The sequence below is a fragment of the Alternaria burnsii genome (genome assembly GCF_013036055.1).
Source record: "Alternaria burnsii strain CBS107.38 chromosome Unknown 746, whole genome shotgun sequence".
Classification (NCBI taxonomy): domain Eukaryota; kingdom Fungi; phylum Ascomycota; class Dothideomycetes; order Pleosporales; family Pleosporaceae; genus Alternaria; species Alternaria burnsii.
The window spans coordinates 79,975-102,339 of NW_024066109.1; the positions used below are offsets into that span (position 1 = coordinate 79,975).

The 22,365-nt window shown below is 51.0% G+C and overlaps 11 protein-coding genes across 11 annotated transcripts; 7 read left to right on the plus strand and 4 right to left on the minus strand.

Moving 5' to 3' along the window:
* Window positions 1-35: 35 nt before the first annotated feature.
* Window positions 36-764, minus strand: GT037_002590 (uncharacterized protein; the record flags this gene model as incomplete). Its single annotated transcript, XM_038927637.1, has 1 exon — window positions 36-764. One exon carries the CDS (start codon window positions 762-764, stop codon window positions 36-38), a length of 729 nt encoding a protein of 242 aa, XP_038788915.1.
* A 948-nt stretch (window positions 765-1,712) lies between these two features.
* GT037_002591 (4-hydroxyphenylpyruvate dioxygenase) lies at window positions 1,713-2,984 on the plus strand (the record flags this gene model as incomplete). Its single annotated transcript, XM_038927638.1, has 2 exons — window positions 1,713-2,061; window positions 2,116-2,984. 2 exons carry the CDS (start codon window positions 1,713-1,715, stop codon window positions 2,982-2,984), a joined length of 1,218 nt encoding a protein of 405 aa, XP_038788916.1.
* A 1,260-nt stretch (window positions 2,985-4,244) lies between these two features.
* On the minus strand, window positions 4,245-5,568 carry GT037_002592 (fe transport protein 3; the record flags this gene model as incomplete). Its single annotated transcript, XM_038927639.1, has 2 exons — window positions 4,245-5,437; window positions 5,487-5,568. 2 exons carry the CDS (start codon window positions 5,566-5,568, stop codon window positions 4,245-4,247), a joined length of 1,275 nt encoding a protein of 424 aa, XP_038788917.1.
* Window positions 5,569-7,229: 1,661 nt separating this feature from the next.
* Window positions 7,230-8,692, plus strand: GT037_002593 (uncharacterized protein; the record flags this gene model as incomplete). Its single annotated transcript, XM_038927640.1, has 3 exons — window positions 7,230-7,248; window positions 7,302-7,957; window positions 8,006-8,692. 3 exons carry the CDS (start codon window positions 7,230-7,232, stop codon window positions 8,690-8,692), a joined length of 1,362 nt encoding a protein of 453 aa, XP_038788918.1.
* Window positions 8,693-9,249: 557 nt separating this feature from the next.
* On the plus strand, window positions 9,250-9,420 carry GT037_002594 (uncharacterized protein; the record flags this gene model as incomplete). Its single annotated transcript, XM_038927641.1, has 1 exon — window positions 9,250-9,420. The coding sequence occupies one exon, from the start codon at window positions 9,250-9,252 to the stop codon at window positions 9,418-9,420; it is 171 nt and encodes a 56-aa protein (XP_038788919.1).
* A 1,558-nt stretch (window positions 9,421-10,978) lies between these two features.
* GT037_002595 (uncharacterized protein) lies at window positions 10,979-11,557 on the minus strand (the record flags this gene model as incomplete). The annotated part of the gene is made up of 1 exon (XM_038927642.1): window positions 10,979-11,557. One exon carries the CDS (start codon window positions 11,555-11,557, stop codon window positions 10,979-10,981), a length of 579 nt encoding a protein of 192 aa, XP_038788920.1.
* A 932-nt stretch (window positions 11,558-12,489) lies between these two features.
* GT037_002596 (uncharacterized protein) lies at window positions 12,490-12,833 on the plus strand (the record flags this gene model as incomplete). The annotated part of the gene is made up of 2 exons (XM_038927643.1): window positions 12,490-12,512; window positions 12,641-12,833. 2 exons carry the CDS (start codon window positions 12,490-12,492, stop codon window positions 12,831-12,833), a joined length of 216 nt encoding a protein of 71 aa, XP_038788921.1.
* A 13-nt stretch (window positions 12,834-12,846) lies between these two features.
* GT037_002597 (cytochrome b-c1 complex subunit 10) lies at window positions 12,847-13,191 on the plus strand (the record flags this gene model as incomplete). The annotated part of the gene is made up of 1 exon (XM_038927644.1): window positions 12,847-13,191. One exon carries the CDS (start codon window positions 12,847-12,849, stop codon window positions 13,189-13,191), a length of 345 nt encoding a protein of 114 aa, XP_038788922.1.
* Window positions 13,192-13,643: 452 nt separating this feature from the next.
* Window positions 13,644-14,718, minus strand: GT037_002598 (proteasome subunit alpha type-5; the record flags this gene model as incomplete). Its single annotated transcript, XM_038927645.1, has 6 exons — window positions 13,644-13,920; window positions 14,014-14,357; window positions 14,448-14,526; window positions 14,580-14,592; window positions 14,647-14,668; window positions 14,716-14,718. The coding sequence occupies 6 exons, from the start codon at window positions 14,716-14,718 to the stop codon at window positions 13,644-13,646; spliced, it is 738 nt and encodes a 245-aa protein (XP_038788923.1).
* A 2,076-nt stretch (window positions 14,719-16,794) lies between these two features.
* Window positions 16,795-18,814, plus strand: GT037_002599 (glycoside hydrolase; the record flags this gene model as incomplete). The annotated part of the gene is made up of 3 exons (XM_038927646.1): window positions 16,795-17,928; window positions 18,076-18,127; window positions 18,183-18,814. The coding sequence occupies 3 exons, from the start codon at window positions 16,795-16,797 to the stop codon at window positions 18,812-18,814; spliced, it is 1,818 nt and encodes a 605-aa protein (XP_038788924.1).
* A 715-nt stretch (window positions 18,815-19,529) lies between these two features.
* On the plus strand, window positions 19,530-21,994 carry GT037_002600 (glycoside hydrolase family 78 protein; the record flags this gene model as incomplete). The annotated part of the gene is made up of 2 exons (XM_038927647.1): window positions 19,530-19,805; window positions 19,856-21,994. The coding sequence occupies 2 exons, from the start codon at window positions 19,530-19,532 to the stop codon at window positions 21,992-21,994; spliced, it is 2,415 nt and encodes an 804-aa protein (XP_038788925.1).
* Window positions 21,995-22,365: the final 371 nt, after the last annotated feature.

Here is a 22,365-nt window from a genome sequence, read left to right on the forward strand (position 1 = left end):
CCCGCATATGTGTATGGGATTTCTATAGAAATAGGTCATTTGTTCAACCCCATCTCCTCTCTCAACGCATCCCTGACGATGACTCCACACATCTTTTTATACGGATTCGTCCTAACGCTCATCTCCCTTGCAACCTCATCCCCATACCGCGCCGCAGCCGCAAAATCTTTACTTGCTGATTCTTCCAACTCAGATGTCGTCATCCCTTTCCACCGCGACCCTGACTCCACAGCTTTCAGATAAAGATACGCGCGGTGCGAATAGGCTGTCCGAAGGACCTTTGCGGCGTGAGGAGACACCGCTGGCGTGGAAGAGGACGTTGAGGAAAGATGGATCGCTTGCGCAAGATCTGAGAACACCGATTCGACATCTGATCCCAATGTCTCAGTCGTGTTTTGGAAGATGTTCTTCCCCGCTTTTAGGTTTGCTTCTAGCTTCATCCTCCTCACCATAGCTCGGTTCACCCAGGCGCCCGCATATTCTGGGTACTGCTCTGCCACCCTGTCCAACTCTTTTATTGCAGCATCTATCTCAGCGATGCTCGAGGTGCTGGGCGTGCGTGCTATGATGTCGCTTTGCTGGCGCTCCAGCGATGTGAGTTGTGATGCGGCTATACTGGGATGAGCGGGTAATGAAGGGTCGATTGACGATGAAGTTTCTTTTTGTTGGCCGACAGATGATGGAAGAGTTTCTGGGTCGAAGATTGCATTCAGAATCCTGGCATCGTTTGCGGATAAAGATGTATTGGGGAGAGTGACTGCCATAACTGTGTAATGTCTGGTGTGGTCCTCGTAGTGATGGGCTGCGGAGTGATGAATTTGGTCACGAAGATTAGAGACGGGTCAAAGTTCAACTCGGGGTTTTGCTATGCGTTAAGAGCAATGTACGGAGAGTTTCTAGCACTATTAGTTTGATCATTTTGACATATGCAGGTCACGTTTGTTCACTCGGCTTAGGCGGGAGTTCACGGCAAAGATTTAGGTCTGGTACGGAAGGCGGCTGGTGCAAGGCTGCCTGGGGTCTCGGCCTATGCGGGACCATGACACCCACCACAACGAATCTCAATACACGCTCGACCTATCAGGCACTTGAAGAGACAAAATTTGTAGAGCCGACCAAGCGCATCAGCACAAGATGAAGATTGTCGGATCATAGCATGTGATAATGGACTCGCGCGGTATTGAGCCGTGCTAGCGGAAATACAAAGCCTCGCCAGGCAATCGCCGGCTGACCCGCCACGACGCAATGAACACTCTTGACACAATGTCACGACTGCGCAGCCTCACAACCAGATCGCGCGTGGATCATTGCTAGCGTCATGTCTCCGACACGCTTTACATCGTTGGTCGTAAGCCTGCTCCAGCTACGCGGTTGAGACGCGTTGCATCCACGGCGGCTGCCGGCGGAACATCCATTGGCGGAAAGCGGCGGTACCAATATCTGCTTTCTTCTGGCGGCCACCACACGTGAGCTCGGCATAACCAACCTGATGACGCTACCAGGGTTGGATATGGCAATTGCTAGCAAAAGAGATCGGATAGCGGTTCGAGAAGGAAAGTGGATGCAGAGTGGTAGAAGATAAAGAATGGCTGCGCATCGGTGCCTAGTGTTGAGTTCACTACACTTCACAGTACTTGTACCGCATAAGCAAAGGCTTGGATACTTTCGGTTCTACTTACACATAGTCGTTGTTCGCTATCAACTACCCTATCATGGCGCCCGCTGCTATCTCTCCTCCTTCATCGCCACGGCCAGCCGCCGCTTCTCCTTCAGAAGTCTCGGCATACCAAGGCTACCACCATGTACACTGGTATGTCGGTAACGCCAAACAAGCAGCCTCCTTCTATGTATCGCGTATGGGCTTCGAGCGTGTCGCATACCGTGGCCTAGAGACTGGATCAAGAGCTACTGCCTCCCACGTTGTACGGAACGGCAACGTGACTTTCATCCTCACATCACCTTTGAGGTGTCTAGAGCAAGGCTCAAGGTTTAGCAAAGAGGACGAGCAGCTACTACGAGAGATCCACGAGCATCAAGAGCGCCACGGTGATGCCGTCAAAGGTAAGCGATAGCATCCCTTGTAACCATGGCGACCATTGCTGACTAGATTCCCAGATGTCGCATTCGAAGTCGACAACGTAGATGCCATATACTCCGCTGCCGTCTCATCAGGCGCAGCCACCGTCTCCGCTCCTCACGACATCTCCGACACCTACGGCTCAGTCCGCCTCGCTACCATCCGCACTTACGGCGACACAACGCACACGCTCATTCAAAAGAATGACTACACCGGCATCTTCCTGCCCGGCTACCGCCCAGAATCATCCGCCGCCGACCCCCTCCAAAAGTATCTGCCGCAGGTCAATCTCGAAGCAATCGATCACTGCGTCGGCAACCAAGACTGGGATGAGATGGAAAACGCATGCGAGTATTACGAAAAGGTGCTTGGTTTTCATCGCTTCTGGAGCGTCGATGACAAGGACATCTGCACTGAATACTCGGCGCTCAAGAGTATCGTCATGAGTTCGCCAAACGACGTCGTCAAGATGCCCATCAACGAGCCAGCCAAGGGCAAGAAGCAAAGCCAAATCGAAGAATACGTTGATTTCTATGGCGGTCCCGGTGTCCAGCATATCGCGCTACGAACGGATAACATTGTTCGCGACATTACCAACCTGAAAGCGCGAGGCGTGGAATTCATCAAGGTGCCCGAGACGTACTACGACTCTATGAAGATGCGACTCAAGAAATCTGGACTGACCCTCAACGAGGACTTTGAGGTGCTCAAGAGTTTGGACATTCTCATCGATTTTGATGAGGGCGGCTATCTGCTGCAGCTGTTTACGAAGCATTTGATGGATCGGCCGACGGTGTTTATTGAGATTATCCAGCGGAACAACTTTGACGGTTTCGGCGCAGGCAACTTCAAGAGCCTATTCGAGGCGATTGAGAGGGAGCAGGATGCGAGAGGAAACTTGGTTTGAGTGGGATCGTGACGTTGATCGTTCGGGTGTTGTCGCATTTTCCGGTGTTCATCTTGTTACCTAGCGAATCAGTCTCTGGCTTCCCTTCCGCACATTAGCACAGCTATTGTTAAATACGATACACATTAAGTCTATCGCAAAGTTCATACCTGATCTTTGGTATCTATCTCCAACATGACTAGTTCTTGTGTCCCCGTCTCAACCTGCAACGCCACCCCGAAACGCGTTTCATCCCCCTGCTTCAAGCGTCGTCAACACCAGCACCCTTTGAAACGCACATCCTCTCATATCACACCCAGCCAAGAATAAGTGACTCAAGGAAACTCACCCGAAAGGACGCTTATCCAAGCTTGTTCATACCGCACCGCGACGGCTTAACCCAGCCAAGCCACAACCGCATTGTGGACGAGCGATAGCATTTAGAATCCCGTGACGGGAGATCTTCCGGCCGCGTTCGCACCCGGTCGCGAATGTTGTCGGCATTTGTATTTCCATCGGTGGTTCAACATCCGTGATGCTTGTGGAGATTGCGTATAAAGCAGTCGTTGTCGCTCGGCCATGGTAGAGCACAACGAGAGTAGCGCCGACTTGTGCTTTCTGAAGCCAACAGCGAAGCTCTGCCAGATGAACGAATTTCCAAAGGAACCTCTGCTTCAGCACTTCTTATCGTTTGGAGGCGAACCTCTGCCGCTGTAGCTCATCGCGAGCTGAAAACTTCCCGGATCCGCTGGATTGTTCATCGTGGGTATTGGATCGTTCAGCGGTGACGAACCTGGGAATGTCATGACGAACGGGCAATGAATTTGTTGTGGCAATATGTCGTCTAGAGGATACTGGGCTTGAGGCTGCCATACATCACATATTTGCAAAGTTTTGAACAGTTTGGCATCTGGTCTAGTGTCATTACTTCGTCTAGTCTACAGTCTGATAGCACATGGAGATCCAAGTATAGTGATAGAGCGAGAGACAAAGACATGGTGATGATAGGCAACGGATGAACATGACATTATGCACTAACAGAAGAGATGACCACGTAAAGAATGAATGGCTGCCCCGTTTTATAAGAAATTCTTGTTTCAGTTTAACGTGTGCCGCCATCTACGTAATGACGGCCTATTGTGTTCCCATACTCGTACAGTTGATCGTTCTGCCAGGTTGTGGTGGCAGATCTTGTCTAGACATGAAAGAAAAGCGTTGCGTGTGATGTAGCTGAGTTCAGCAACGCCGCTGGTTGCTCAGAACAGCTGTGCCTGCGCGCGCTTAAGCAAAGGCTCCAACAATGGACATACCAGCTGCACCCATAAGGACGTAGCAGAATGCAGTAGTCTTAGTCTTGCCAGTCATCGTGTGTGAAGCCTCTTCAGAGAGGAAGTCCTCAGCCAACAGATCAACAAGTGCAGCGTAGATGAGCAGACCAGAGGAAATAGCGTTGAAGACTCCGACAATGATAAGTCCAAATGCCGAATTCGGATCGTAAGATCCACGAGTGACGAGTCCGATGGCTTGACCAATGGGCGCGGTGGTACCGAAAGCAACAACGAGAGCCCAGGGCTTCCAGCTGCCCTTGGGGTAAGGAACATCCGCGATACGTGTGCCGAGACCGAGGCCTTCGAACATTTGATGGAAGACGATGGCAGTGAGAAGGATGATGAAGCCCTCGGCTGTGATGGAGACGGTCATGCCAACGAAAACGGAGTGGAACAGGATACCACCTTCGATGAGCGTGATCTGCATAGACTGCTTCTTGAGAACGAGAGGATCGACAGCCTGCTCGACGTCGTCGTCAAAGTATGAGTTCTCCTGCGGCGCTGGAGCGGCCTGCTGCTGCTGGTAGTTGGGGAGAGCAGGCATGGCGCGGTTGATCGTGGCGAGCATCTCATCGCGCTGGCGCACATACTGCTCGTAGAAGACGATGAACCATGGTGGCATTTCAGACTTGGCCTCGAGCTCGTCGCTCTCGCTCTTGGGGAACGGGAAGTTGTCGACGGGGTAAGTTGACTCCTGAGTCCATCCTCGCTTCTCGTCCCGCATAGCCAGCATCGTCTTTTGCGAATCGTAGCTGTCGACGCGTCGGATGGGGTTATTGAACTGAGCCTGGATGCCGGTGGTGGAGTGTTGTGCGCCGTTGAATGCTTCGCCTGTTGCACCTCCGTGGCTGTGACCCCCAGTCTTCGAGTGAAGCCACATCTCAATCACGAAGAGAATGAAGAGAGAACCCATCATGATGACACCTGGTAGAGCGGGGTACTTTTCGGTGAATAGATCCGGTAGGCATGGGTCGTTGAGCGATGCGAAGGCGGTCGGCAGCAAATGGACAAAGGCAGTGGCAATGAGCACACCAGTACCAAAGTGCTTGCAGAAGAAGAAGACCTTTGGCGGGATCTTCATCCACTTGATCTTCTTTGCCACTACTGGGAAACCAGCACCGAAGATGGAAGCAATGAACACAATGACTTGGAACGTGTTAGTGATGTACCATCAGATTGCCTCGTATGTACTTACAAACTGCAGCAACGTGCAGAGGAAAGTCGTAAGCAGCAGCGTCTGCCTCACTGCCACACTGCGGTTTCTCCATATCGGCCATTGCGAATTACAAAATGGGTAAATGTGTAGTTCAAGGAATGTACGGAGTAATCCCAGACTTGCCAGCAGTCCCGTCGCCGGCGACGATGAACAAGAAAAAAAGAGATGAAGAAGAGAAAAGAGGAAAGAAAGCAACTCAACACACTCTCTCAAAGAGTAACAGAAACTCAAAATGCAACGAACTGATGTTGTGAGGTATGGGGCAATAGGCTCGGCATTGCAGACTATGTATTGCTTTGAGGGCCGGTAGGATAAGAGACACTAACCGCATCATGCTGATCAGCACAGTCTCCAGAACACCTGAAGACGAAAGTGGGACCTCCATACAGTGGCCTGTGCCTCAGATGGCGTCTCTAGTGATAGGTGCTTCACGCAGCAAACGCGGAGGTCCAGACGGTGCCAGGGCCAGCCAGCCTTGTGCCAAAGACAAAAGAAGCATTGCTATGAGGCAGCAAGGCTGGAATTGGAATTGCTGTTCGCCGAGACGACGAAGCTCATTGGAGACGGCTGTCATGCGCGTAGATGCTTGGCAGGCACGCTCGATCTGCGAAGGGGTGGGGATGTGATGCGGCTCAAGTCTCGTTTCCGTCGAGTGGGACAGCGAGTGGGCACTGAGTGGGCAGCGGGTGGGACAGCTGACGAAGTGTGGAGGTGCCAATCATTAGGGGTGAGGCTTGACTGCAACCATCTGTTGCAGCTGAGGTATCGAAGTGGCTCAGCACACAAATGAGGTTGGCCAATGGCACGTTTCGCGATTGCGTTGACGTGTATGGGCCAAGATCGGCATGGTATCGTGCCGGAGAGGAGAAGCTTGGCATCGTCCGACGTTATGAGTTTTGAAACTTAGAGAGACGTAAAAGAAAGCTTTGTGGGGTATAGATGGCGTTCGTAATGGACCCACACGTATAGCCGATGCAATCCATCCGTGACGATCACTGCGTTACGCGCTATTCCTGTTCGTTGTGTGACGACTTTAACCGTAGAGCGCAGGGGAAAGAATAGTCGGCCCTGAAGAACTTGCGACGTGGCCGAGTCATCACAACCGCCGCATCAACGACTCCACCAAACCCACTTGATCCATCGCGATGTATGCGGGGAAATACTCGTCTCTGGACAAGCTTTTTTGCGCGTCTTAGCACCTAAAATTTCCGGTCAGTTTAGATCGCGCTAGCATCGCACATCCAAAGCACACGCGTGCTCGTGAGCATCTTCAGCACGCCTCCGCGCATGCAGAGAGCCAAGCCATTTAAGGTATCAAGATTAGGCCAAGCTCTTCGAGCCTCTCCCTAATCGGGTGTTGCCCTAACCTCAGATGTAGTAGCGAGGCGTTGAGAAGGCTTAGCGAGTTTCATGCTCCGCGCCGAGCATTCCTACACCTGCACCAATGTGCAGCATTCACACAATCTGACAGGAAATTGGCAACGTGCAAACGATCTGGCCATTCTACCATGACTTCAGGGTTCAAAGAAAGAAACTCAAGCGGAGGTGAGCGGGAAGAGCGCCGCGGGTGGCGTTCGCAGTGTTCCTTTATTACACATGCTTGCCCGACACTGAGGCATATATCACCCACTTCGTAACCTCTTTGCACCACAAGATCCTAGAGATCGCCCATACACACATACACAAACGCATACGCGTCGCTCAGCTCATTTTCCGGACACTATGTCTTCCGACACTCACAGTACGTCTCAGGCAACCCAAAGCCGTGGTTCTCTTGTCTGACAGTCCGATTAGCTTCACCTAATGGCCCAGCACAAGACCAAGCTGCCGGGCAAACAAGCGCTCCAGTGATCGCCGGCCCTACAGCATCGTCAAACCAGGCCAATGTCGGCGCCGAGCATAGGTCAGATGTCATTGAGCGCCTGCCATCTGTAGACAATGCATCGTCGCGGGAGGCCAAGGACGATGTCACTATCGTCGTCAACAGCGACCCACTCGATCTTGGTAAACACCGTCGAGACGATGTCACCCAGAAACAGATGAAGGCAGACCATCCGCTCGCCAAGCCGAGACACATGAAGAAGTTTTACACACGACAGAATGCCTTGATCGACCAGTTCCTCCAGAGCGGCGATGAGGAGCGGTTAGCTGCTCTTGACCAGCTCGAGAATGGACCAAAGGTCCGGTTTGCAGTCAACGCTTCCTTTGTCGTCAACTTCTGTTTGTTCGTCATTCAGTTGTATGCTGCCATCTCGACAGGATCGCTGTCGCTGTTTGCGACAGCTGCGGACGCTTTCATGGACCTGGTCTCTTCGGTAGTCATGCTCATCACATCTCGCATGGCGGCACGGCCAAGCGTGTACAAGTACCCTGTGGGGAGGACCCGCATTGAGACGATTGGCATCATCATGTTCTGTTGTTTGATGACAACGGTCGCTATCCAACTAATCGTAAGTGCTTGTCTTGGGTAGATGAGGAGGCGGCTAACATGTAACAAGATCGAGTCTGGGCGTGCCTTGGGTGGCGGTGAAACTGATTCAGAGGAACTCCACATCATCCCCATTGCCTTTGTCGCGACAGCCATCTTCTGCAAAGGCTCACTTTGCATCTATTGCTTCATCTTCCGACGCTACCCAGCAGTCCATGTCTTCTTCATCGACCATCGCAACGACATCATCGTCAATGCTTTTGGTCTTGCCATGTCCATTGTCGGTAGCCGAGTCGTCTGGTATGTCGATCCTATCGGTGCCATTCTCATCGGTCTCTTGATTCTCGTTTCCTGGGCTGCCAACGCCTTCGACCACGTTTGGTTGCTCGTTGGAAAATCGGCACCAAAAGACTACATCAGCAAGTTGATCTATCTCGTCGTCACACACGACAGCAGAATCCAAAAGGTCGATACCTGCCGCGCATATCACGCTGGACAAAACTACTACGTCGAGGTAGACATTGTCATGGATGAAGGCCTACCACTAAAGGTCACCCATGACGTCTCGCAGACCCTGCAGAGGAAGCTCGAAGGCCTCGCCGATGTTGAGCGAGCCTACGTGCACGTCGACTACGAAAGCGAGCACGACATCTTCGAGGAGCACAAGCCCCTCTACGAAGTCACGCAGTCGAAGACGATCAAGGAGCGTGTTCAGGCTATGCGCTTCTTGTTCAAGAAGTCAGAGAAGGGTGCTTGAGCATCGGACGATGCGCGTTTTGTATATTACGGTGCTACGATCACCAAAAGTTCACGTTTTCTTTAGAGTCATTTATACCCCCGTGCAGCAATACACAAGACTGCAGAAACTACTGTTAATGCGAATGTTATTACCATCAAGACGAGATGTCTTAGTTCCGGGCTAAAAGTCTTTCCTTGCGTGTTTTCGCGATCCTTGTGTCTCACCATGACTGTTCTTTGTCTATGTGTCTCTGGTACACTGCTAGAAAATATGGCGCATTGATGGATCACAATCTTCTTTGTCTCTGCATCATGAGATGTTCTTTTAGTCGTGATTCCACCACCGCCGTTCGTAATGCGTCTTATCAATTCCATCACGTTATCCTCCATGCATCTCTCCAAACGTCTATTCACCGAAGCCGTAGGCGTTACTATCTCGCAATGTTCCAAGTTTATCCAGCACTGTCTACGCCCGTTTTCAGACTTGCCATCAACAAATCTTCTACTATCGCTCATCGCCCATCGTCACGATCACCATCACCAACGATAATCCGATCTGACCATTCCGATCTATCCATGCCACAATCTCTTGTTCAGGAAGGGAAATACGGGGATCCCCCGCGAACCGTATGTGAACTAGCTGCTTGGTTCGATGGAAAGACAAAGGGAAGGTTAAAACCAGAGGTTTTGACATGGGATGGGAAGATTGCAAAAGTACCCATGAACGAGTCGGGTGACATCTGGTAGGCAGACCCTACGTGGTGTGATAATTCAGAGGGGGAGAATATGGGGCTACAACTGGATCTAGCATATCATCATCATCATTGCCATATATCATAGCCACGGTCAGGGCTTGTGAGCTATACCACCAATGTAGCAGTTCCAAGTCGTGACCCGAAAACTCTATCTCTTTCCGTTCTCACCCACCCTAATCCTGTCACTAAGCACTAGCGTGCGTAGTTGACCGACCCAGAACCAACGGAACTACGTCGTCGTATCCTCCATTACAATAGCGACAGTCTACATATTCTCTTATTAGTCGTTCCGTCAACATCATTGATTGGACTCACGTTCCACTGCAAACGCATACCACCGTGGACCATGCTCCCCCACCATCTTTGAGGGGACACAACTTTCTCTGTCCCTCCTCTCTTGACCGTATCTCTTGAGATGACGGTCGTTCCAAGATGTCATGCACTATTTGTCATTGGCTGCAAGCATGCCGCATGGATGTTCGTTCTCAACAACGGGCCATTGTTTTTTCTGTGTAGATTCTTCAGTATATCTGTACTTCAATTTTTTCCGCACGTACACTAGAAGCTTACCAGATCATAATACTTGAGCGAGTAATCAGTCTGGTCTTTCACTACTAGCAACATAGCATGCATCTTCTGGACTCCTAAGAGACGAACTAAGTGTCCATCTCTCTCCTCGTCAGATAGCGATCGGGTCTGGCAGTTCATCCGTCCGCCATTCTCGACCTGTTGCTCGATCCACACCTTGGTCTGCCGCACGATGTCTTCTACAGCGGGGTGGCGCCGTATGTGAATCTCAGGGCTATCTGTAAAAAAGGCATCCTTTTGGAAGATGTATTTTTTCATATTTAGCGGTTGCAGGGAAGTGCTCTTCAAAAGTAGGTAGGGAGAAACAAAAGAAGATGAACAGTGACACCACGCAGCGCGACGCGTCTTATCTATCTACGCGTCTGCATGTCAGCACGAAGTCACGGGACCAACAAGAGGCATGGAACACCGTCGAAATCTGTGGAAGCCATATCCTCGTGACCAGTAATATGGGGAAGAAGATTCCAGGATCGTAAAGTACCTGAGCCAATCAACTGTACCTAGGTAACGCCGGTTAAATCCATCTACCGGACATAAGCATGCGGTACGATAACAAATACTTGGCTTGCAGATGAACCATAACCTAACACGGAGATAAGAAGAAATACAAGTTCAAGTGTGTGATAAGAAGAACGTAGAGTCAACGGAGTAGTAGTGCATCAGTGGTGCTGACAAACCGAGTTCGTTGAACGACAATAAGCGCATATCACGAAGCTTGGCTCTAGTAATGGTGGTGTTGTGATTTTGTTCTCCGTAATGTGTTTAGTTACAGGCTGTCTCAAAGCTAAAGCACCGTCTCCACCTTGATATCGGCAATCAGAGAGCATACATACATAGTCTTGTCCACTAAGTAGCAACAGCAGTCATCAACCTCATCTCTGCCCAATGGAGTCTCCAGATGTACCTCATCTTCTCCTCTTCAAAGTTCTGGAGTGACTGGACTTGTTTGATGTGGTCATTGCTCAAGCTCCCTGCCTCGAGTCCAGCGAATGTGATCCCTGATCACGTTTTCTCTTGAGTTGCGAGTGCCAGAGGTAGTCGCAACCTATAATTCCAAATTCTCTGGAACGAATGCAAGTATCTTTAAACCATCCCTGGTTGTGGTAGCATGTCGCAAACCATACTAGCTCCTTTTCTAGATCCACATAGACCTCTGGAGCCTCATCACCCAATGTATACCATGCACCTCCATCAACTTTGGCAGCCTCATAGCGAGCTTCACGGTTGACGGCGAAGAGAGTAGGGTACCCGCGTGTTGACAGAATACTAAACTGTTTCTTCCCATCCACTTCTTTATGCTCATGAATGATTACTGAGTTGCCATAACCAGTAACAACAGAGTCATAATCTGGTACTTGCTCTTTCTGATCCTCCAGTGCGATAGCCCATATTTTGGCGCGGAGCTCGGCGGGTAGTCGGCTGAAAAGATGAAATGCGGTTTTCTGCATAGTTTCCTCTACTTTTCCAGCTGTCATGGCCTTTGCGGATACGTCTGTGTTTCCTGAGTTCCGGACAAACCGTTCACGCCTGCCAGGAGCCATGCTATCGGATATGATATCGATGAGTAAGTATCGATAAAAAGGGCTGTAGATAGTCGAGTCCGTCCGCCTTCGAAGTGTCTGGTTGCTCTCTTGTCACATCGATGGTGTAAAGGGAAAATCGGGAGAGGTTAGGAAAATATGGTTTCATTTATGTACCGAGACTGTCCCTCGACCAAGCTGAATGTGAGAGCGATCGCTGGACAACGCAATGCCAAGCCTGCCCTGGTCGTCCCTTTCTGCCTTGTCAATCTGCAGTGCATCCTAAGCTATGGCAGTGGGAAAGACTACATCATCAGTATCAAAAGGAGGCAAACAAGTCGAGTAAGGTTAGCTTCAGGTAGTTGCCTGGAGTATCGTTTCTGTCATTCCAATCTTTCATTACGAGACTTGATCACTAGCAGAGGAAGAAAAGACAATTTAGGAAAGAGGCTGTGGCGTGAGCGTTCTCTCAATCTAACAAACCCAAGGATCGTAGTTCCGAGTCTGCATCGTATTATTTGCTTCTGTACAGACTGTCCATCGAATGCGTAAAGGACGAAAGAAACTGCCTTTAGCTACCTATTTCGCTCGTCACAGGGAATGGCGCATGAGTCCTGCTTCCATGTCACCACTCACGATTAAACCATCGAACAAACCCTACATGAAGGACTTCATTGCAAGGAGGTAGAAAAGGGACATGCACCACTCTTCTCAAACCATGAACAAACGTTGATGTTCCTCTCCCCGAACCGTCAAAAAACGCAGCCGCTGACGCCGCACCCGCAAAATCCCGCCTCACCTGATTCGCCCAACTTCCCAACTCCGCCAAGCCCAGCGATCCCGCGCTTTCTCTGCCGCCATCAACCTCACCTACCAAACCCACATCCACACCCACGCGCGACCGTACACCCCAACCCGACCGCCAAAGATGTCTGTCTCATCCTTCGGCCACCATGGCAAGACGCCCGCTGCCGTCGTAAGTGTTTACCCTCTCCGCGCGCGCAATTGGAGCGAGAAGAGGAATAAGGGAAAAAGGACGCTGGAAAGGCCGATGACGAAATGAAACAAGGAAAGGAAAATGGAAGCTAATCAACTTGGTCACAGAGCATGCGCAGCCCGTACAAGGCGTACAGGAGTCCTTTCGGCCCTCAGTAAGTTGGTTTTCCTTTCATGTTACGACACACGGCAATGGCGTGGGAGACGGGTGGTGGGCGGACTGCGGACGACAAGGTTGGAGGAATGTTGTCATTGGTACAAGGGAAAGCTGTGGGAAGAAGAGGAGGATACACAGCGATGATCTCGCACGAGCAATGGCATCAGCATTCAATGCTCTACACCGAAACCCATACGCCAAAGAAGGAGGAAGACGTCAACCCACTACACCCGTCCTTCACATACCAACCCCCTTCAACTGCGCTGAAGCTAACAGCATCGCTCCCCACAGATACACCATCCCCAAGAACTACCACGGCCTTACCCTCAACCAAGCCGCCAAGTACGGTGTCCTCGCCGCCGGTTTCGGCGGTGTAGCCGGCTTCTTCGCCCTCTTCTTCTTCGCCGAGGTCCCCAAGGTACGCGACGACATCATGAAGAAGATTCCCGTTCTCGACAAGTTCTTCACCCACGAGATACCGCCCGAGGATAACCCTTTCTGAGCTTTCTACTCTCTTACTTTGCTCGAGATACTGGGCAAAGGGGAATATGAGGAGAGAGAGAGGCAATGTTAAAGTCGGGACTGTATAATTACATGGGCATTGCGAAAAAAGGGAAATTTAGACCGCTTTTGTCTTTGTTCTGGGGTTGTTTCGTTGGTGCCCTTTATCATGATTTGAGACTGCTGTGATGATGATGATGATGATGATGATGATGATGATGATGATGATGATTGCGTTTATGACAAGATTGATTTGCACGACAGTTTGCCACTCGTAGGGTCCGAGACATGTTTGGTCATTGCTTCATTTTCACATCACCCAAGCACATGGCTCGAGATGCTATCATATGCCCATCTACCAGACTTCCTTCAGCCGGGGCCATCCATCTCTCAAGCTCCACCCCTGCGGCTATGCCCGCCCCCCCTTCCAGAGACCAAACTCAGACCTCTTGTCTAGTTTGTAGGCAGCCTTCCAACAACCTCGGCCATCTCCTCATCAGTGTAGATTCTGAATCCCTTGTCCTTGGTCACACTCGCCAACTGCACATTCTTGCTATCCAGCTTCTCCTCCATGACCTGCTTGAGCGTCTTGAGCGTAAGTACCTCGGCTTCAGGCAGGGTAAGCGACTTGTGGAATTCGTTCTGGAGTTCGGCCTGCGCGCCCTCGGATCCGGAGCCAATGGCTTTGGCGTCGTAGCGGTAGAATGTGCCCGAGGGCTCGGCGTGGTAGCTGTGACTACTATTAGTTTCTTCCTTGTAGACAGCACAGTAGGAGTGGAAGTGTGTTTGTCAAGGCGGGGCAAATGTTGTGTGCGTGACATACAGACTCGGCCCGTCCTCATCATATCCCGCAATCAAAAGCGCCACACCAAACGGCCTTGACATGATGCTCTCCTCGCCCTCGGCGCCCTCACCAAACCTCAGCGCCAGATCACATATCGCCTGCGTGCAGCTCTCGACGCGCAGCGGCTCCGCGTAGTTGAAAGCGTGGTTCTGGGATTCCACACGCGCGTGCTCAATCATGCTGCGGGCATCGGCCTGCAGACCCGACATGGCACAGCCAATGTGGCGGTCGATTTCGACAATCTTCTCCACGGAGGAGGTCTCGAGGAGGGTCGAGGTTACGCGCTTCTCTACGCCGAGGATTACGCCTTCGCCTGTTGCTACCTGTTGGGGATTGTGAGTTGGTTTTCGGGCTTAACGGCGGATTGTAGAGAGCAGGGTATGGATATGGGTATGGGTTTAGAGAAGACGCACGCCTATCGCTGTTGAGCCGAGCTTGATGGCTTCTAGTGAGTATTCGACTTGGAAGAGACGGCCTTCGGGCGAGAAGGTGCTGTGTGTTTGTGAGCGGGCGGGCTTGTTGTGGGAGACGAGGGGTGGACGAACTTGATACCACGGTCTGTCACACTTTGTTAGCACACGTCCTCTTGTTCAAAGCTGTTAGAGAGCTTACCATATTCGCTTCGTGCTATGAACTGGTCATGTTAGTACAAGAGCTCCAGCGGGGTTCAATCAAGCGTACCATGGCGGCGGTGTATGCGGAGAAGTCGAAGAAGGTTGCGGGTGGAGACTTGTGCTAAGTCGCAGGAAGAGAATTGTAAGTTGCAGGGGTGAAGGCGGTGGTGAGGTGTTGGCGACTTGTCGTTGGCGACTTGGATGTTTCTCTAGCTAGAGCTTCAGGCAACATGAGCCGCGAGGTCGCGCTAGGGCGGGATGCCAAGACCTTGAGCTAGTAATCCGAATGCGCGCTCCTCATCAACACCGTTGCTCCCACTGTTGGCAATTTCATTTTGCCTTGCAACTGCTACGTCGAGTCGTCCGTTCAAAGTCACGATCAAGGAGTCAAAGTAAAACTTCCAACATTACCTTCAGGCCTATTGTCGCTCTGCCAGGTACCTCACGACACCATCCATTGACAACAAGTGAAATTATGAGCCATGGCTTCCCACGGCTCTAAGAAATCGCTCACGACGTATCTTGATGGGAGCTTAACGTCCTGATATAATCGATGATTCCGTTGACTTGCTGGGTTTGCCGCCAAACTCCAACTGACGGTCGTTAGAATTGTCTTACAAATGAATGGCTCAAATATTTCGGGGCACTATATTGCAACCCTCATAATCGCATTACTGAGCTTGACAACGATGGTTGTGTCATTGCGCTGCCCTGAGGACTCATCCAGTGCTCGTAACGTGTTTCTGTGCCAGATCACGCTTCGATGTTAGGTGGTACGATAATTTGTTGCAAGTTCGCAGCCAAGGTCGGCTGGCTCTTTGGGCATTTCACGTAGCCTAGAGACGAGTCTCGGTAATGTCAGGCCATGACGTTCATAAAGGCGAACGGTCCATCCCTCATTACCGTGCCCGTGGCTGGACTCCCGGCGGAACAAAGGGGCATTCGCGAAGGATTTCACAGCCACGATACCCACACGCTACCTTCTAGATTTCTACATGTCGCAGAGTGCTCCAAGTGCCTGTTTGAGTGATCAAGCTTCCGTCTCCATACCAAACTTCTAATAGGGGTAAAAGCTTAGCGCTACCGAATCGCGACATTGGCGCATGTAGCGCCGGATCGAAACGCCAACCAAGAGACCAAACGGCTGGAGCAATGCTCCGCATCCTACTCTCTCTTTCCAGCATCGACTACGCGTCCCAATGTTGACATGGAGTTTTCGCCTCACCATCCGCGGATCGAAAGCCGATAATGCGCGTCATAGCTCGGATCGAATATCCCTGGCGTCCGCACCGTTTCTCCTGAGTTCGGACCAGCAGCGCTATCCACGTCACCACATTCTGGAATCTCGGCCATGAATGAACGACAGCCCCGATGCCGTCCTGTCTACAACGAATCACCAACCGTGGTAGTGCGCGACGTCAAGTGATGATGACACGAGGACATGTGTCGACTAGACACTCGTATGCTGCAGTCGCACTCGCTAGCAAGAAAACTATTGATCAGTACAGCCACTCAGGCATCGACGTATTTCGATAAATCTTGCATGTGCCATGTTGCACGCAGGATAATCGAGATGTGCAGCTCATCTCCCGCAGCGGGGATGTTGTCGATTGCGAGTTATTTTTATCCGGATACGACGTTATACCGGGGGCTTGACGTCGCTGCTAGGCTGTTGAGTATTGCCGTCTCCACATGGACCAATGATTAGCGAGGCCGGGGCAAAACAGTCGTTCCTTGTCTTGCCGCATCAGGCTTCCTACAAGGCTTGGAAGGCTTCTTCAATCGATATCGCGCCATGAAAGCAGTATTAAACGATGGGATGTAATGGGTGAACGCATGTAAGAAAAAGGATTGTCGTGGTGCATGCCAAGATTGCTTAACCAAGAACAAGGATGGGGATCACCGCCGGCATCCGCGTTCCTGCTTCTTCGAGATGGCACTAATTTGCTTTGACCGTGCGGCTAATGCACGTCCGATGAAAAGACCTACGACGGGAGCGACGTCTAGAAGCCGCAAGACGTCACTGGCAAATAAATACTTCGCTGTGCCCACCTTAACATCTCTCACGCACGCCTTTTTCTCCAACCTTTCTCCAGACTTCATTCTACACTTTTAATATCGTCTTCTTGTACCTAATACCACAATCATGCGCGTCTCCTCTACCATCCTCGCCACAGCCGGTCTTCTGACCTCGGCCAACGCTGCCATCAAGGGCTTCAACTACGGCGCAAACTTCAACAACAACCAGGCCAAGACGCGCGTCGACTTTGAATATGAATTCAACGCCGCCAAGCAGCTTCCTGGCACCAGTGGATGGAACAGCGCCCGTCTGTATACTATGATCCAGCACGGCACCCAGACCACTGTCATCGAGGCTATCCAGGCTGCTATCAACACCAAGACCAACCTCCTACTCGGCATGTGGGCCTCCGCCGGTCAGGCCAACTTCAACAACGAGATTACTGCTCTCAAGGCCGCCATTGCCCAGTACGGCACTGCCTTCACCGACCTGGTCGAGGGTATCTCCGTCGGCAGCGAGGACCTCTACCGTATCACTCCAACCGGTATCGAGAACAAGTCTGGCGCCGGTGCTCAGCCCCAGGAGCTCGTCAACTACATCAAGCAAACCCGTGCTGCTATCAAGGGTACTCCTCTCGAGGGCAAGCCCATCGGCCACGTCGACACCTGGACCGTCTACGTCAACGCCACCAACAACCCCGTCATCGACGCTGTTGACTTCATCGGCATGGACGCCTACCCCTACTTCCAGACCACCATGAACAACAACGTCGGGTCCGGCAGCCAGCTCTTCTTCGACGCCTACCACCAGGTTCAAGCCAAGGGTAAGCCCGTCTGGGTCACCGAGACCGGGTGGCCCGTTAGCGGCGAGACACTCAACCAGGGTGTCCCCAGTGCGGCTAATGCCCGCATCTACTGGGAGGATGTGACCTGCCAGCTCATCAAGGACAACGTTAACCTGTGGTACTACATCCTCCAGGATGTCCAGTACGGCAACCCCGTCCCCTCGTTCGGCATCAAGCCTGCAGGTGACCTCATGGCGGTCAAGCCTCTGTTCGACCTTTCTTGCCCTGCAACCTCCGGAGGCTCCACCTCGGCTCCTACCAAGAAGGTTTCTACTGATGGTACTTGCGGGTCTCAGGGAGGCGCTACTTGCACTGGCTCGACATTCGGTAACTGCTGCTCGCAGTACGGATGGTGCGGAAACACTGCCGGACACTGCGGTACCGGTTGTGAGAGCGGATCCGGTACTTGCAACAAGGTAAGCTAGTACCTTCCCATGCTCTTCTTGTCACCCATTCTGTTGTCGGTCCTGTATACCCCGTCTGTGCTCTTGTCGCTTTCTTGCCACTGCCTGTGCTCCGTTTCTGCTCCTTGCGGGGCTGCACGGACTAATGGGTATGCGAAGAAACCTTCAAGTAGCAGCAGTCGTATTGGGACACCAACAAATATTGGGTCAAGTAAGAGGGCTGAGGGACTCTTTACACTTGACAATCAGAAGCTAATATGTTACAGCGCAAGTAGACGCCCCGACATCCCAGCCCACAGTCGTCACCATCCCAGTAATCAGCTTTGATCGGCCAACTCCAACAATTCAGAGTTCAATCTTGATATCCTCGCTGGTCTCATCCACGCCTCTTCATCTTGAAAGTCTACCGCAACCAATATTTACCTCGCTCCAAGAACCATTCGAGTATCCGCACCAACTCATTCCTGTCGACAAGACGGACCCAACTAAAGTCTTTGGCAATGGATATACCGTCCAGCTATCGCCTACTATATCAACAGTCTTCGTCTACGACGTTCGTCCTGAGTTTGCTGGCAAAGCCTGTACGCTAGCTTTACACATACCGCCGCCCTTCCCCATGTCAGAAATGGCACCTGTACATATTCGATCTCCAGGGGGTGTCAGTGTATCGCGACTCATCAATCAGGTTCCCGATACTGTGTCTATGCAGAGTATCGGCAACACTAGTCTCATTGGTACTGTACCACTTGTTGAAATGGCGAGTCAGTACAACGTTGCTAGATTTCCTTGTGAGGCGGGACAGAAGGTGGGGTATCGGGTTGATTCTGTGGGCGGGTTCGAGGCGGATTGGTTCCAGTTGACTTATCCGGCGTTGGGATTGTTCTTGCTGGTCAGATAGATGAGAGGGGAGTTGGGGTTGTGGATGCCTGGGATGTCAACTGTATTATTACGTATCAAAAGTCGTAGGATCCTTTCAATGTAAATATTTGCACTATACAAACGACACAGTTGTTGCAGTACCCCTAGAACCCGTTGTTGTAGGCTAGAGCCTAGAGATTCTCGGCGATATCTCCATCATGTACCCAAACGCACAGGTCGCGACTATAAGCGTCTGTATAATGCTCAAATGACACCCTATCTCTGATTAGTATTCAGGCTAGTACAAACTAAGGAGCGACCTACTGGTATAAAGATATATGGGACTCTCTTTGTGTATGTCTCCCAAGCCTTGCCATACCTGTCATGGCATTTCGCATTGTCGCGTAATGCGCGGTGCATGATCATGACGGTGAAGAAAACAGGATAGAACCATAACAGTTAATAGTAGGTTACTATTGCAACAGACCCAAGTCAGGCGTTACATAACAGATGCTTTAGTCTAGTAGTGCTTCGTCTACGCTGAGGCCTTAGCGTTGCGTATCTCGTATTTCGTATTTCGTTCGCATGCTACTACGGGTAATACTTCAACTTAGCACGTAGATCGATCCGGCACATGCCGTTTCTCAACGTCTATATGACCTTAAAGTCCTGTTTGTACGGTTATGGTACGGACCTTTCGTGACCACCTACTCTCGTTAAACTCACACAATAACACCTTTAATTCGACCGGTACGATGCGCCTCTTCACACTTGCTCTAGGACTTAATGTGCTAGCTGGGTTGGGTCCTTCGTCTGCGGAGGGATTAGCCAGCGATCCAATAACTATCATTCTTGGTTCTAATAGTACCATCACCCTGAAAGGCAACTCATCTACATCTGAAGTAATCCTCGACTATGGCGCCAACGTTGAAGGCTTCCCAGCATTCGAGATTACTAGTGTTAGCGGCGACACGTCAAGGCTCCAGATTACTTATAGCGAATCTCTTGCTGTTTTGCTGAGTTCTCCTACTGTAAGACTTTCAAAAGCAAATACACGTGTACAACTAGCTGATTCTTGTAGAGCGATGGCCCGCTTGGACTGGCCGCTGCCATGGATACCTATCGAATTAATAACTACAACATTACCGAGCCAACGAACAAAACGAACAGACTCATCCAGGGAGGCTTTCGCTACCAAAAGTTGGCTCTCTTGACCCCAGGCGATATGGTATTAGCCAAAGTGGGCGTGAGACCATCGGTTTCCACAACGCCCATCACTTCGCTTCCTGGGTCCTTTCAGTGTTCCGATGACCGAATCAATCAGATTTGGAACGTGGGCGCAAGAACTATCCAAATGAACGAGATTCCTGCACGTTCCATTCCTGATTTCTGGGAAGTATCTTCCGAGGGATCGTTGGTGCACAGTTTAGCGCCACAAAGCCTGTCCGGTGTCGTTGCATCGTCACTCATGGAGTACGAGATCGAGTTCGACGTCAGACCTATCGCTGGTGGTTTCTCATTCTCTGCTCTCGCAAGTACGCTGAACGATGGTGTCTATATTTGGTGCAACATCGCCAATGGATCGATTAGCGCGAACTCGGGATCTTCAGAGAGTGTCGACTTCCTCGCGTTTGCTACTCTGCCAGCCAACATCACGGTCGGGGACTGGTACCATGTGAAGGCTGCTATCAACGCTGAGTCAATCTCCATCTACGTCGGCTCGATCAAGGTACTGGAATTTTCGCAGACCTACGCTTTTTACGGTTCCTCTGGACTAGGTGCTGCTCTTGGTCAGTCTGCAATGTTCCGTAATTTCACCTTGGCTAGCCCAGCAGTCAACTTTGAATACTCGACACAGCTGACCGACACCACGTTCCTTCCGGACTTTCTCATGGGCACTAATCCTCTCGCCGCCGCTGTGGATGGTTCGAAACGCGACCGTATTTCTTACGCTGGAGATCTTGATGTTGCTGTTGGCTCTACCATGGTTAGCACGGTCGGTGTTGAATACATCATGGGGACTCTAGAGCTATTGGGCTCCTCGCAGATGACACCCGGTTTCTTCAGTCCGACGGCAAAAATCCAGCAGGAGCCATATTCTAAGCCCCTCGAGAGCAATATCACTGGACTTATCGGCTACTCCTTCAACATGGTCACAGCAGTCGCCAATTTCTACCAGTATACAGGAAACACGAGCATTGCGAAGGAGTGGGCACCCAAAGTTGTTCGCATGCTAGACTGGGCAGATTCTCAGGTCCTTCCTGGTAACGGGCTGTTCAACATCTCTAATCCTGCTTTCGGTGGCGACTGGAACTATTACGACCCTTCACAAAGCGGCGTTGTGACCAAGTTCAACATGGTTTACGCCTATGCGCTCCAGTCCTCTCTCACCATGTTAGATGATGCGGGTGTCAATACAACTACATATCGGTCTCGTTTGGATGCACTCCGTGCAGCAATCAACACCCATCTCTGGAACAACGAACTTGGAGCCTTTTATATCTCTGAAGCTCTAACAAATAGCTTTGGACAAGACAGTAACGCCCTTGCCATCCTTGCAGGAGTAACGAACTCAAATCACACTTCGTCGCAAGTGTTGAGCACTTTGTCAGAACTTTCCACACCAAGCGGGCCTCTAGCATTCTCCAACGGTACCGTTGCTGCCGGTTTCCGAAAACTCATCAGCCCATATGCTTCAGCTTATCATCTCAGAGCAGCGTTTGCTGCAGGAGACGCAACGGTCGCCAACGAGCTGCTGCATTCTCTATGGTACCCGATGGCTGATCCCGCTGGTGCGAACTATACCGGATGCTTCTGGGAAACCCTCGACGCAAATGGCGGACCTGGATTAGGAGCAATCACCAGCCTTTGTCACGCATGGGCGTCTGGACCCACAGGCGAACTCAGTACCTACGTACTGGGTGCGACAGCTACTAAACCTGGTTTTCAGGAGTGGCGGGTTTCGCCAATGACTCTAGGATTGTCTTGGGCAGCTGGCACAATCCCTGTGCCAAATGGTGGTATCTACGTTGCGTGGAATGCGACTGAGGGGCAAATTATCCACCTAACGATCGAGAGCCCTGCTGATACCAAGGGTGTTGTTTCTCTACCCGCCTGCGGTGACGACCCGACCTGGAAATTGAATGGACAAGCTATTAGTACTAGTAACGGCACTTTTGCTGTTAACGGTGGGCAAAATCTTGTATTTTCGCTTTCTTAAGGATAATTTCAAAGTCCTGGATGTTTTCACTAGATAGTAAAGTCGCACATGGCTATAGCAGAGCGTTGATGTCTCTGTCATCTCAATTGTAATTAGATCAAAACCACGAATCAAAAGTCTAGAAATTAGAAGTTCCATTAGGATTTCAAGTGCATTGTTATGTACGAAAAGCCCTAAGGCTTTTCCAAAGTGATTTCTGCACCTTGGATGGCACTTGAGCGCATTTGATAAGTAGTGCGATGTGATGGTGGATGTGATCAATGAGAATACGGAACGCGGCATACGCGATTGTTTTTCCGTTACATGACTACACAGCAGTCCTTCAAGTCCAATGCGTTGATCGAATGAACCCTCCTCTCGCTCATTCCTGG